Raw genomic sequence first — 14,725 nt, forward strand, 5'->3', positions numbered from 1 at the left:
ATCTTTTTTCAAATAAAAGTTGAAATAGTAGTCAGCCCAGTCAGCGTCACTAAAACGGCAGCACGAGCAGCATCATCGTCACGACGCTTGCATAATGGGGATGGGAATGTAGTATGCAGATGGTAACATCCACCAATGTTTGGATTTGTTTTCAGGCTGAAACATTTAATATAACATCCTTAATTGGCTTCCCAAAATTCTTAAGTATCCCGTAATTGCCGTAATGCTCCATTCTGAGGCAACACGAAGCTACACATTGACAATACTGGCCATCACGTGTTTTTGTTTACACAGCGTTTGATCAAGACGCCGCGACGCCGGCTGTATAAATGTCATGACGGGCTAAACGTCACTTTCAATTTGACACTAGCGATCACTGCAATTTGAATTTACCGTGTAATCTTTTCGGTCAAGTCTCGGAATCGAGTGGCACGTCGGTTTAGTCGGTGCTTTAGTGTCAAATTGACGTTGCAATTAGCGAACGGCATTCGCTCGTTGCAATGTAAACATTTTGCAACGAGCGAACGGCCACTGTACAGTCGGAGCCCGCTCGTTGAGCCACAACCTCCACCCACCAACGAATTCGATTCGCTCGTTGGGTGAAGTGACAGCATTCCCTATCACATGGGGAATCACGCTACTTGGGCGGTGGCTTCTATATTCGTCTGTTTTCCACTATAACTCAGTCAAATTTGAACCAATTGACACAACTTTTGGAATGTGGTGAGATAGGTATAGTATCTACCCGTGTACAACATTTCAAGTCAATTGGTTCAAAATTGACTGAGTTATAGTGGAAAACAGACGAATATAGAAGCCACCGCCCAAGTGGCGCGATACCCTGTCTGTCTAGGGTAAGTGCACTACTTCTCTGGTTTAAAATTCGCTGCGCCCGAGTGAACTCAGCTCGCGTTGCACTCATTGGATGACATTGAACGCACCCTGCGCGCCATTTATCATGATCATCATCAGCCGTCATCAGTAAAGACCGCATGCTGTGCAATCATCGTAAACTCTGACCAAACAGCATTTTTGTTTTGATTTGTTTTGCGCTTTCCGCGAGTGGTTCGTTTGTTCGTTATTTCTCCAGTGTTTAAAACTTAAATTTCAAAAATCTAAATCTACGGCGCATATATTAATTATTTTGAGAATGCTAGAAGGCAACATTTTATAAGAAACACGAAACACTGTCTGCCACGAAAGAAAACATGAAAGGTAAAAAATTTAATAGTGTTAATCTACAGAGATAGAAACTCACCTTATCAATTTGATATTTACAGAGAGATTGCCCTTTATTGCCATATCCTGCCTCGGCATTGCACTTTTAGTGGCAAACGTTGCATCGACTGATGTTGACGATAGTGACATCATCAACCCCAACTGGGTGAAACCGGGACATTATCACCACCATGGCTCCCGCTCGGAGGAAGCTTCCTGTCCTCCCCCTGTGGTAGAGGAATGCAAATGTCCTATCCTGCCGGATTGTCCTGTGTTTGACCCGGTTGAAAGCGGTCCCTCGAAACAGGAAGATCTGCAGAAAACTTTCGTGTATTACCGGAAGTTTGTTAGGAGAATTTTCGATGAGCGAAGGTTACAAGCCGACTTGGAGGATGAGTCATTCATGGTTAGGAATATACAGTTCAGGATATCCAAGCAACAGGTGGAGAAGTTGAAGGAAGCCCGTACGCCTAGCGAGATAGACGATGTCTTGACTGAAATAGTTGAGCAATCGAAGGAAAATGTTTACTACGCCATGGCTGAGGGTGCTTGCCGCAGTTTATACTCCTTTATCGTTGCAACCCAGCAGAATGGTGTATTTCTCTACGGTGTGCTTCCTGCGATTGCGCTCCTTGTGATCGTGGCGATAGCGAAACGTTTCAACATGCGGTGGTGGATAGTGGCACCATTGTGCGCTCTGATCGGAACATACATCATGACATACCGAGACTGCAACAATCGACTGGAATTACAATCGCTAATCAAAGTGATGAAGAGAGGAGATGATCAAAGCAACCCCTGCAAACAACTGACTTCTTGGTTCAGCAGTGGCGCCGAGGCTAACTGTATGGATTACCTACAGAATGTACACGGATTGAAACGCGCTTTTTGTGATCCTTCGGAGGTTGCCATTGAAATGTTAGCCAGACTACCGATGAAGTACTTTGGGGTCGTCGTGGATGAGACAAATTCTATAATCGATTCTGTTTCTTCCAAGTTTGGTTGGATGAGAACCATACTTATGGGGACATCCATCATGGGATTAATTTATACGATCGTGACGACCTGTATCCCGTCCTCACTGATCGCTGGTTTTAAATATTGGAGGCTCGACAGACCGGAACCAAGGCGAGCGGAATCCATCCAAAATGCTGGTACGCACCAGCCGTTACCACAGCAACCAATCAACGTTAACATCGTAAATTACACAAGACCTCGTCGCACCACTCCCCGCAGTGAACCAACCCCCAGTAGGATCGAGGAAATAAAGGACGGTGCACAGTCGGAAGCTATGATCGCACCACCGCCACCAGCCAAAGCAGGAGAAACTGTGACAAATGTTGAGGAGCACGGGTCCGGAGATGGGCCTGTGACGGCGACGGAAGTGACTCAACCGACTGCAGTGGAAGATTGCGACGAGAGTTCCAGCGAGGTTGAAGATACAATTTTAATTCAAGGCCAGTTTCCGGAAGAAATCCGGCAAGCGATAGAAGAAAATGAGCGGAAGAAGTCGAATGACCAAAGTAATGCTAGTTAATTGTGTTTGATCAAGTATTTGCATGTGTCTAATCCTATTTACTATTATTCTAAATATTCTTTTGTAAGCCAACATATGTACGTTTAATGTATAGCTTGAAATTTCACCTGCTGTTTTATTTATTTTTAAGTTCTATTAAACTCCGAATGTCAGTTTTTTTTCTAGCTTCTTTTTCCAGTTTCAAGCTGTACCGTAAAACGGGACGAATAGAAACAGCTTTAAGTATACTCTACTCAGTATGTAGTGCTGAAACCGTGCTCATTAATAGTCAGTTGCCAGGATTTTGATAAAGTAGGTCTTACTCAGGCGAGGTTCGGGCAACTAATGACAGTCTTTATTTAAAATTTCCATGACCTACTGCGATACATATTTGAATTCAATGATTACTTAGTTTCTTATATTCCCCCTTAATCTTGAATTACAGAATTCCAAGGGCCTTCATCGCTTCATCTAATTTCACCACTGGAACCGCCTTGGTGAGAGCATCCGCTGTTTGCTCGTTCGTCCTGACGTGTTCAAGACCAATGATGTTCTGCGCCAACTTCTCTCGCACGAATTGATGTCGGATGTCAATATGTTTGCTGCGGGGTGAATATCCGACTTCTTTCTTCGCCAGATGCTTCTTCTTCTTCTTAATGGCTCGACGTCCGCACTGGGACTTGGCCTGCCTCGCTTCAACTTAGTGTTCTTTGAGCACTTCCACAGTTATTAATTGAAGGGCTTTCTTTGCCTGCCATTGCATGAATTTGTATATTGTGAGGCAAGTACAATGATACACTATGCCCAGGGAGTCGAGAAAATTTTCACGACCGGAACGGGAATCGAACCCGCCGTCTCCGGATTGGCGATCCATAGCCTTAACCACTAGGCTAACTGGAGACCCCAGATGCACAGCACTCAAATTGTCGCAACGGATTTGCACAGCATCAGATACTCCATGCAGCTCGCCTCGTAGTCCACGCCACCGCATGGCTTCTTGGGTCGCCGCCGACACAGCCATATAATCCGCTTCCATGGTGGATAGAGCGACTGTGGCCTGCTTCCGACAACTCCAGGAAATCGCACCACCTGCTTCTTTGAAGACGTATCCGGTGATCGATCGACGAGTATCGGGATCATTCCCCCAATCCGCGTCACTGTAGCCGACGAATCCTTCCTCCGATGTCTTCGATTAGGTCAGTTTCCTCGATTTGGTACCTTTCAGGTACCGCAGTATCCGTTTGGCTGCCGTCCAATGTGCCTTGCCTGGATTCTGACAAAACTGACTGACCATGTTGACCGCGAAGCTAATGTCCGGTCTTGTCGATTGCGCTAGATACTGCAAGCTGCCCACCAGCTCACGGTACGGCACGTTCTCCATCAACTTCCGTTCTTCATCGGTGTTCGGACACATCTCCTTGGTCAGCTTCTGGTTCGAATCAGCAGGTGTCGCAACAATATTGCAATCATCAACTTTGAACCGGTGCAGCAAATGATTGATGTAGCTCTCTTGATCGAGCATCACTCGGCTGCCGTCTCTGGTCACCCGCATCCCGAGAATTTTGCTGGCCAAACCGAGGTCCTTCATTTGGAACTTGGTCATCAGTTCCTTCTTCAGCCTGTCCACCCAATGCTGGTTGTTCGAAAATACCAACATGTCGTCCACGTAAACAGCCACGTGTCGCACGTGTCGTAGGCCGACCGCTTCAGACCAATGCGTTGCAGCTCGGCGTCCAGCTTCTGGTTCCACACCCTTGAAGCCATAGAGTGCTTTCCGCAACAGACAAACTTTCCTGGGTGATTCCGGATCGTAGGAACGGAACCATATAGATGTTCTCCGCACCTAGATCGCCTTGTAGGAACGCCGTGACCGCGTCCAGCTGATGAATCTTGAGATTCATCTTGGCTGCCATCGACATCAGGTACCGTACTGTAGCGTACCGCACTACGGGCGAAAATGTTTCGTTGTAGTCGATGCCTTTGACCTGGGAAAAACCCTTGATGACCAGGCGGGCTTTGTAGCGCTCCACTGTTCCGTCCAGGTTCGTCTTCACTTTGTAGACCCATTTGCAACGTAGAGGCTTCCTTCCGTCCGGCAGTTCCACCAACTCCAACGTTTGGTTGTCCACCAGAGCCTCATAGTCCGATATCATCGCTTCCTTTCACTTGTCGCTGTCGTGCCGGGTGACCGCTTCTCGGAACGTGTCGGGTTCATCCGCCGCTCCATCGGAAATCTGTTCGGGTTGGGAAACTATCTCAGGAAAAGTGTTACAGCTCATAATATAATCACGATACTTGCCTGGGATAGTGTGCTCCCTCGCACTGCGCCTTACCAACAATTGTGGGTTCTCTGATTGTGGAGGGAGCACGGAAGGTTGGGGTTCTTCATCGATGATCGAATCTGCATCGCTGTAGATCGACTCGTCAAGGGGATTCTCGCCGCCAACGGCGCCCTCGGCTTCATCGTCGTCTTCGGCTGGCTCGGTCTGAATCACCAGCTCGCTTCCTTCCGCATTCAATTCTCGCTCACCTCTCGTCGTCTTGTGCTGTGCTTGACCTTCGTCTACGAAAATCACATCTCGGCTGACATAGACTTTCTTGGTTCTCTCGTTGTACACCCTGTACGCCTTGGAGCCTTCACTGTAGCCAACGAAGATGCACGCTTCCGACTTCTTGTCCCATTTCTTTCTCTTCTCTTTAGGCACATGCACTATTACCTTGGCTCCGAATATACGAAGATGGGACACGTCCGGCTGCTTGCCAGAAAACTTCTCCTCGGGGGTTACCGACAGTCCCTTTGTCGGTTATCGGTTGACCACGTGCGATGCAACCGCTACTGCTTCTGCCCAAAATTTGTTGTCCAGATCCGCATCTGATAGCATGCTCCTCGCTCTTTCGACCAACGTCCGGTTCATTCTCTCGGCTAACCCGTTTTGCTCCGGATTGTAGGGGGCCAACGTCTCGTGTTAAATGCCTTCTTTCCGCAAAAAGTTTCGAAAAATGCGGTTTACGCACTCTTTGCCGTTGTCCGTCCTTATTCGCTTGATCCGTTGTCCCGTTTGCTTCTCCGCAAAGGCCTTGTAATCTTCGAAAGCTTCGAGCACTTCCGTCTTCGACTTCAGAAAGTAGACCACGGTCTTCCGACTGGCATCGTCCATGAAGGTCAGAAAGTATCGACTGCCTCCAATCGACTCGGACTCCATAGGGCCGCACAAGTCCGAGTGGACCAGTTCCAGTACGCGATCCTCCCGGTGCCCTTTTGCCTTGAATGGTTGACGACAATGCTTACCGTCGATGCACGGTATGCACCTCGCCGGATCCCGGACCTCAAAGTCCAGTCCGGTGACCATCTCCTTCAGTTGCTTCATCCCACCGGCGGAGAGGTGTCCCATTCGCCGATACCACAGCTCGTACCTATCGTCCTGGACCAAATTTGCAATTGGCTTCTTCGTCTCGGATAGCTTGTAGAGACCATTCACTTCACGGCCAATCGCAACGACCTCGTTGCATGGATTGACGACCTTGCACTCTTCCTTCGTGAGCACCACCTTGAATCCTTTCTGGCATACCTTGCTGACGGAGTAGATTAATCGCCAGGTCGGGGACGCAAAAAGCACGTCGCTCATCGTGAGGTCCCAGGTCGCTTCACCGCAATCCGCTTCCAGCTTGACCGATCCTTTCGCCACTACGGCCACTTCCGCATTGTTGGCCACGTTGATCTTCGTCGACACGTCCTGCGGATTTTCCAGCATGGTCTTGTTCCGGCACAAGTGGGTGGTCGCACCAGAATCGAAGAACCAATCGCTGTCGCTCCGCTCCGATGACTGCACAGCATGGGCAGCGAAGAAAGCTGCATGACCTTTCTGGGTGCTGAAAAAGTTAAGATTTCGGATCACAAAAAGAACACCGTCTATACAGTTTAAGGCTCGAGTATGAACTGATCTATATTGCACAGCATTCTATTCGATAGCCCAAGAGGCACTCATCTTATAATGAACATTCAGATAAAAGGGGATCATCACTTAGGTCGAATTCACATAAACACTACAGTTCTTTCCCCTTAAGTTATAATTACATGCAATTCACTAAAATTTCAATTTTTACTTAAACCTAGTTCACATATAAAAATTCGATGGAAATTAATTCATTTACAATTTCTAAAAAAAAACAAAACAGATATAATCCAATTCAAATTCACTTGTAGATGAAATCTTCGTTGATTTTGCGCTTCTTGGTTCTCGTAGATCTTCGGAGTGTTGGAGGGTCCAACCCGGGATCGTTCCATGGTCTTGATATCGTCTCTTCGGTTTGAAACGAATCTGATGCTGTTGGAATATCCTCGTCCGCGCTCACCGTTACCACCCGGCTCCTCTTGCTAGAGATAACCGGGACCATTACGTTCAAGGTGGGCGGTTTAGTACTCGGTATCTTCAGTTGGTTTCGATGCGCATTTGTAGCTACGTTTCCAATTGCCACCTGGAAAACATTGATGGAAAGTCGTCTTACGAATTTAGCTTCGATCCATCTTTCTACACGATTCATATGGTTATTTTTCAACCACACCTTATCTCCTGGCATTAAACTGTCAAATGGGTCTTTCTTGACTAATGCCTGGGTTGAAGTTGTCTGTGTTCCTTGGTGGTCTTTGTAACTAGAGGGACTTTCAATCAGCTGTCTAGAATAATGCTTTTTGGGGTTGATTAGATCAATCAACATCTTTGGTTTGTAGCTGTACACTTTTTCAGATGGAAATGATCCATCTTTCGTCACACAACCCGAATAAAAAATACAGTAGAAAAACCGAACGTTATATTGTAACAGCACTATTTAGAACCATATTTTTACAATAGACACCACTGTAAAAAAAAAATACAAAAACAATAAGATGTAATGTTGGATACCATACCGTGAATTGTAAATAAGATTTTTACAATATATTATACAGGTTGTTAAGTATCGTAACAATATAAAAAAATATTTTTCTCCATATATATTTTTTTGCAAAACCATACATTTTATTGTTAATGAATTGTTCAAAATACTGATACGTGGGTTTAAATATACCGTACATTGTATGGTACATGAATGGTTTCAAACAATAAAATGTACCGTAAATAAATTGTTTTTAATTGTAATTTCACTACTGGTTATACATTTAATTCAATGGTTTTGGAATGGTTCTCTTTTGTTAAGTTGAATTGTTTTACATTACATAAACCATATATTGTTATATTATCTTGCCTTTTTCCTCCTGTTAATGGCATCTTAGGCTTATTAGATTTATTAGAATGCGCTTTGGGAATTCCCAGAGCGTTTTGGATAACCCTTCATATATATGATCGCCCACGTCTAAGTCTGAGTAGTCTCTGATTGCATTAACAGTTGAAGCTTAGGCTCCCATTCCCCACCAGCCAGATAACCGGGTTTCGCAAACTAAGCATTATTTGTGGCAACACTTTGAGCGGCATGATGGAACTATGCCGAGCGCGCTAAGTGTTATTAGACCACTAATGTAGTTGCATGAAGTGGGTGACGAGGTACATAAGTATCATTACAGCGTACTTAACCGTTATTGCAATATTGAGGCACCAGTTTGACTAAAGTTTGAAATACATAACAACTCATGAGATAACTGTCAAGTTCGATTCAAATATAAGTTAGGTTAAAAAGCGAACCCGCAGATGAACCTATATTAAAAGTCATTTCAGTGTTCAGTCCTGTCCATATGTTAAAGATGGCTCTACGTCAAAGATAAAGTTTGTCAACCGCATTTGATTCGATTTTGGTCGAAGGCAAGTTCACATGAGAGAAGAGGAGAAAACTCCCCTAAATGCAATTACAGAAAGAATAGTGTTGAAGTGTTGAACTCATCTACTGATTTACGGTAATCTGACCTGCATCTTTCCGGGTTGGCCTACATTGCATTAGTATTTCTCTCATCGCACTCTACACACCTAGCCCGCCCTCGAGCCCGCCATATCTCTTGTACCGCTGCTTGGACCTGCAGTTCTTAGGACATCTGGTTTACCACTGATTTAAACATGTTATTGGCATTAACCCTTTGGAGCCGGAGGGGTCATATATGACCCCGGCGATGAAACCGAGCATAACAAACGTGTTCGACACCAGCGAGATTGCGTCAACAGCGGTGAAAAAATCGATTCCAAAAGGTTAAATTGATGTTTCAACTTATTCACTTTTTTTTTCTTTCCTTTCCTTTGCATCAAAAAAGTCACAAACATCAACAAAACAAAGCACGGAAAAAATCTTAAACTGAATAAATCTGGTGTTCGATTTGAATAGGTCGAATCTGCATAGGAATCACAGCAAACATACGATCTATTCAAATCGAACACCAGAAATAATTAAAAATTCACGGAAAAATAATGTTACGGAAAAGTGAATGGTTCAAACGTAAGAAAAACAGTATAATATATTGTTACATAAAAATCCAATGTAAATGTATAGTATAGCGAACCATTTCATTACAATACACTTTATTGTAGCTGGTACACTGTATGGTGCAGGAATGGTTTTCACCATACACCCTATGGTTAGTTTTTATCCGGGAAGTGTTTCGGTAGTTTATTAAAAAGTAGTCAATCTGGTCCTCTGTATTCCAATTCCGTACCTCTGGTTCAAGCAAAAACTTTTTGAAAACATCCTTAACAAGCCTCACCATCCTCTCTGCCTGACCATTGCTGGATGGGTTGTAAGGTGGACTTTTAAACACTTTTATTCCTTGCCGCTCAAGAAACGACACAAATACCGCGGAATTGAAAGGAGGACCGCCGTCGGTAACTACCACGTCAGGTAACCCAAAATAGGAAAACATTTTGGTGAACCTTCTAATAACTCTTGAGGCGTCTGTGCCATTTTTCATCCATTCAATCTCCAGCCATTTAGAATGGCTGTCCACTATGAGAAGAAATATTTTATGTTCAAAATGATAAAAATCTGCGTGTAATCTGCTGAATGGTCTTGTCGTTGGAATCCACTCCGTGTTTGAGCTGGGCTTTGGTACTACAGACATTTTTGTGCAAGTATCACAATTTCTTACAAATTCCTCTATATCTTTGTTCACCCCTGGCCAGTAAACGGTGCGTCTCGCAAGCTGTTTCATTTTAATCACTCCTGAATGGTTTACATGTAACATAGTTAGTATTTGCTTCCTCAATGTGGACGGTATCACTACACGATCCTGAAACATTACACAATTTTCTACTATTTCAAGGTCATGTTGATTTGCATGAACGTTCAAATATGTTTTATCGAGTTTTTCTGGCCATCCCTTCTGGAGGAATGACATTAAATTGAGCAAGAATTCATCCTTTGTAGTTTCACTAGCAATTTTTGAAAAATTCATGGGCAATTCAGTGGTAAGATTGAGACTCTTGACATATTCTACATCGCACTCTACAGGAACATTCTGTTGCAAAGGAAAGCGAGAACAAAAGTCAGCATTTCCCATTTTTGCGGATGGTCTATATACGATGTCAAAATCGTATATTGACAACTCTAAAACATATCTCTGCAGTCTTGTAACGTAAATAGAATTTCCTCCTGCCTTACCAAATATCCCTACCAAAGGTTTGTGGTCCGTGAAAACTGTGAATTTTTGGCCGTACACAAACTTGTGAAATTTTTTTATGCTACATACAAGTGCCAACGCCTCCAAATGTAAAATTGAGTACTTCTTTTGAGCTTCATTTAAGGAAAACGATGTAAAACATATTGGTTTTTCTACTCCCTCAATTACATGTGCCAGAACTCCTCCCAAACCATAATTGCAGGCATCAGAAACCACCACCAATGGTTTCTTGGGGTCAAAATATTCTAAAAGATCGGCGTTTATTAACTCATGCTTGCTATTCTGAAACGCTTTTTGACAAGCATCGGTCCACACAAACTTTACATTTTTCCGCAGAAGATTATACAATTCATTTAACTTCGTGGACATATGAGGCACAAATTTTCCATAGTAATTTATCAATCCCAAATATGCTTTTAATTCGGCAGTATTGGATGGAACCTTAGCTGCTCTAATTGTTCCTAATTTTTCTGGACTTGGTAGTAATCCTTTATCTGTAACTATGTGACCCAAGTAGGGAAGATTTGAAACGAAAAATTTACACTTTTCCCAATTTATTTTTACATTTGCCGTTGATAGTCTTCCTAAAACAGTGTACAACTTCTGTCTGCAATCTTCAACATCCTTGCCAGCAATCAACACGTCATCTAAATAAACGGTAACATTTTCAATTCCCACCAATATTTGTTCCATAATTTGCTGAAAGATTGCCGCGCTCGAAGATGCTCCTTGAGGCAAGCGATTGTATGTATAGAGTCCTTTAAGCGTATTAATTACCATGAATTTTCTAGTTTTCTCTGACAGTGATAACTGCGTGTAGGCACCTTCGAGGTCTAAAGCGCAAAATACCTTACAGCCAGACAAGCGAGCGAACAGATCTTGTGCCACTGGCAATGGATATGTGTTCGGTATTATTTGTTTATTAAGTGAGACTTTACAGTCTACCACTAATCTAATCTGATTATTCTTCTTGATCAAAACGATGACAGGTGATGCCCACTCGCTGGTTTTAATCGGGGTGATTACATTCTCTTTTTCTAATTTATCTAAATATTCACTTACTTTTTCTCTCAACCTGTATGGCACTTCATATGCACGTTTAAAAATTGGTTGATCGTCTTTAAGTACCAACTCAGCCTCATAACCCACAATTGGTGATGAAAAATCTTTCTTAAACACACTAGGAAATTTGCTAGCAATATCGCTCAAACTAGAAACATGGTCGTTGGTTGCAATACTGTTAACATGGTTGGGTTTCTGAAATGTATCTCTCCAATCTGGTAAGAAAACATCTAACCACTCTCGCCCTAATAAGGGAATAAATCGATGTTCATTACCAGATTCACTGTTATCAATGATCACCAAAGATACATCAAAATGTCTGTTTTGAAAACTTACAGAAAGCTTCGTTTCACCAAAAACTTTTAGTTTTCCGCCATCTACAACGACAAGTTTTCTGTTACTCTTGCGAAGAGGTGTATTAAATAATTCAATAAAGGTTCTAATTCCCATGACAGAGACCGCAGATCCACAATCTATTTCCATTTGTACTGATTTTCCCTCTATTCGCCTTGACGGAACTCTTTGAGAGAATTGCTCTGTGCGTGAAAACATTTTTTTTTAACATGGGAAAGGATAGGAGCTGCATTTTCAAATGCTTCTAAAATATTTTAGGGACTTCAGATTGAAAAAAGAGTTAATGTTTTGCAATATACTTTCAATTAGCTACACTATAACTGGTTTTAGACAAAATGTTTTTAAATCACAATGTTATGTCTATCATATAGCGTATCAAAATCTCATTCGATAACATTAAGAACGTTTTGCTTAAAAAAATTTCTATAAAGAATTAGAAGCATTTGAAAATGCAGCTCCTATCCTTTCCCATGTTAAAAAAAATTGTTTTCACGCACAGCGCAATTCTCTCAGAGAGCCTCCGTCAAGGCGAATATTTACTTCCACCAGGCAAGGTTCACTCACTTTGTTAATAGACGTCACATTCATACACATATATTCACCTGCTGAATCCTCACCCGACTCATCACTCATCTCCATCTTCAATCGATTCATCGCTTGCTTCAAAGTGTACTGTACGTTTGTAGATGGTACAACCACACTTTGCACCTTGCTAATACTGTTATCTCTCATATTTGATCCTCCAGTATTACGGCATTGGCGTTTAATATGGCCCTTCATACCACAATTATTACAATAATAATTAGCATACTGATCTTTCCTTCTTGCATCGTCACTAAACCTTACTCTTCTTTGGAAGCTTGCACTTCTACTTCTACTGCGACTGCGATCTCGCCCTTGATCTCGCCGATTGTAATAATTGTTCTGCCTATTCTGATCATAAACCGCCCTTCGACCCAATCGCTGTTTTACGGAAGCCACTTGTTGTCCTTCATTGTTGATGGCCGCCGCACGTGTATTAGCAAGCTCATAATTTGTTATAATTCTTTCTGCATCTGCTAGCGTCAATTTTTCCTCTTTTAGAAGTTGCTTTTGTAAATTTTTATCGTAAACGCCCACCAAAATGCGGTCTCTAATTGCTTTGTCCTTATAAGTGCCAAAATCACATAAGGAAGCTTGAAGCTTGAGGTCAAGAATGAAACTTTCAGTGGTTTCATCTGCCCTTTGCACCCGAGTGTTGAATTTGAAACACTTAATCACGTCAGAATCGACTTTATCATAGCGCGATTTTAATTTTTGTATGATCTCAGCATAAGATAATTCCTTTACTTTTTTTCCAGGAAAAAGCAGTTTTATTTCCGAATAAATTGCCGGACCACTGAGGGTGCAAAAGGTTGATCTTTTCCTATTATCGTCAATCTGGTTAAATTCAAAAAACTCTTCAAATCTTTCGGCATATTCTGTAAAAGAATTACCAACAACATATGGCTCAATAACACCGACCAGGTTTGTGGTAGTCATGTCTGTGAGATGAATGTTTACGAATGAGGAATCAAAATATAAACAATGTCTATTGAATTACGGTAACAATAATACGACGACTCACCGATTGTTTGCTGTTTACCTCACACACTAGTTCAGCTGAGTCAAGAACGTCGGTCAGCTCTCTCACCAGTGTTGCTTGTTGTCGAGTATGTAGTTACTTCCTCTCGGTCTCTCTCCAACTATTGAAGACTCTGTTGCAGGCTGCTTGCTCACTCTCACGGCAACTCACTCTCTCTCTCTTAACTTCTGCTCTTGATTAATTCTTCAACATTCCACTCTCAAAATTTTCTTTTTAAGTAACACTCTTCCTAAGTATTCTCAACTCACCAACAGCTGGAACTCACTAAAAGGAACTGCTCGATTTTTTTTTCACTATCAGCACTCTTGCATATAGCTCATCCGATTACTAACAGCACATATGGTATATTCAGACATATGTATTCCCATGCAAATAAAGAATGCCTTTTTTGCACTTAAACTATTTTTTTAGATACAATGTGTAACATTGGAATCAATTCATCACCATAGGCCGTTGAACTATTGCAATGTCAACTTTCCTTTGTTATCTAACGTGGGAATAGCCTTTTGTCACAATTAGATAATTGCCTCTTCAAAATGGCTTATCACTTCACGTTAATGAAACAAAAGGATTTGTTTTATCACCACATAAATTACTATTTCTGTGGAATTACACTATTTTCACAGCGATTGGTTTCCTATTTATTTGTTTTTTTTTTCACAATTTTCCTTTATTTCACACGCGACGCAAAAAAAATCCTTTACCTCGTCGACAGTTGAAAAAGTTAAGATTTCGGATCACAAAAAGAACACCGTCTATACAGTTTAAGGCTCGAGTATGAACTGATCTATATTGCACAGCATTCTATTCGATAGCCCAAGAGGCACTCATCTTATAATGAACATTCAGATAAAAGGGGATCATCACTTAGGTCGAATTCACATAAACACTACAGGTGCCACGCTTCTCCTTCTTCTTCTCGCTTGCTTCCTTCTGGCATTCCGACGCAAAGTGTCCTACCTTCTTGCACCGGAAACACTTCACGCCAGATTTGTCGACTTGCTTCTTCGATGCGCTTTGCTTGCTGAAAAACGCACCATCGTCGGACGATTTCGAGCCGCTTGAGACCTTGACTTCTTGCATAATCTTGGCCTTGACCAAATCCGCCGTCAGCGCCACACCGGATGACTCCAGATCCAAAATCATCGGATCGTACTTCTTCGGCAGGCCCTTCAGCAGCAAACTACACATCCACGTGTCGTCCACCTTGAAGCCGATCTCCGCCAGCTGGTTGCACGTGAGCATGATTTCATTCACATACTCCTGCGGGGACTGGCAAATGACGTCGTCGTCTCTCTCGGCGCCCACCAGCCGAATGCCCGTCAACTTACGTAGAAGGCCGATCCTACGGGTAGAACCG

At 42.7% G+C, this 14,725-nt stretch overlaps 2 protein-coding genes across 2 annotated transcripts; one reads left to right on the forward strand and one right to left on the reverse strand.

Moving 5' to 3' along the window:
- Window positions 1-998: 998 nt before the first annotated feature.
- Window positions 999-2,861, forward strand: LOC115260809 (uncharacterized). The gene is made up of 2 exons (XM_029862125.2): window positions 999-1,215; window positions 1,281-2,861. Exons 1-2 carry the CDS (start codon window positions 1,209-1,211, stop codon window positions 2,753-2,755), a joined length of 1,482 nt encoding a protein of 493 aa, XP_029717985.1. The 5' UTR covers window positions 999-1,208; the 3' UTR covers window positions 2,756-2,861.
- A 4,219-nt stretch (window positions 2,862-7,080) lies between these two features.
- LOC115259555 (uncharacterized) lies at window positions 7,081-13,262 on the reverse strand. Its single transcript, XM_062847152.1, has 2 exons — window positions 12,344-13,262; window positions 7,081-7,210 (listed from the first exon to the last, which is right to left on the reverse strand). Exons 1-2 carry the CDS (start codon window positions 13,260-13,262, stop codon window positions 7,149-7,151), a joined length of 981 nt encoding a protein of 326 aa, XP_062703136.1. The 3' UTR covers window positions 7,081-7,148.
- Window positions 13,263-14,725: the final 1,463 nt, after the last annotated feature.

This window comes from Aedes albopictus, chromosome 1 (genome assembly GCF_035046485.1).
Source record: "Aedes albopictus strain Foshan chromosome 1, AalbF5, whole genome shotgun sequence".
NCBI classification, from domain to species: Eukaryota; Metazoa; Arthropoda; class Insecta; order Diptera; family Culicidae; genus Aedes; species Aedes albopictus.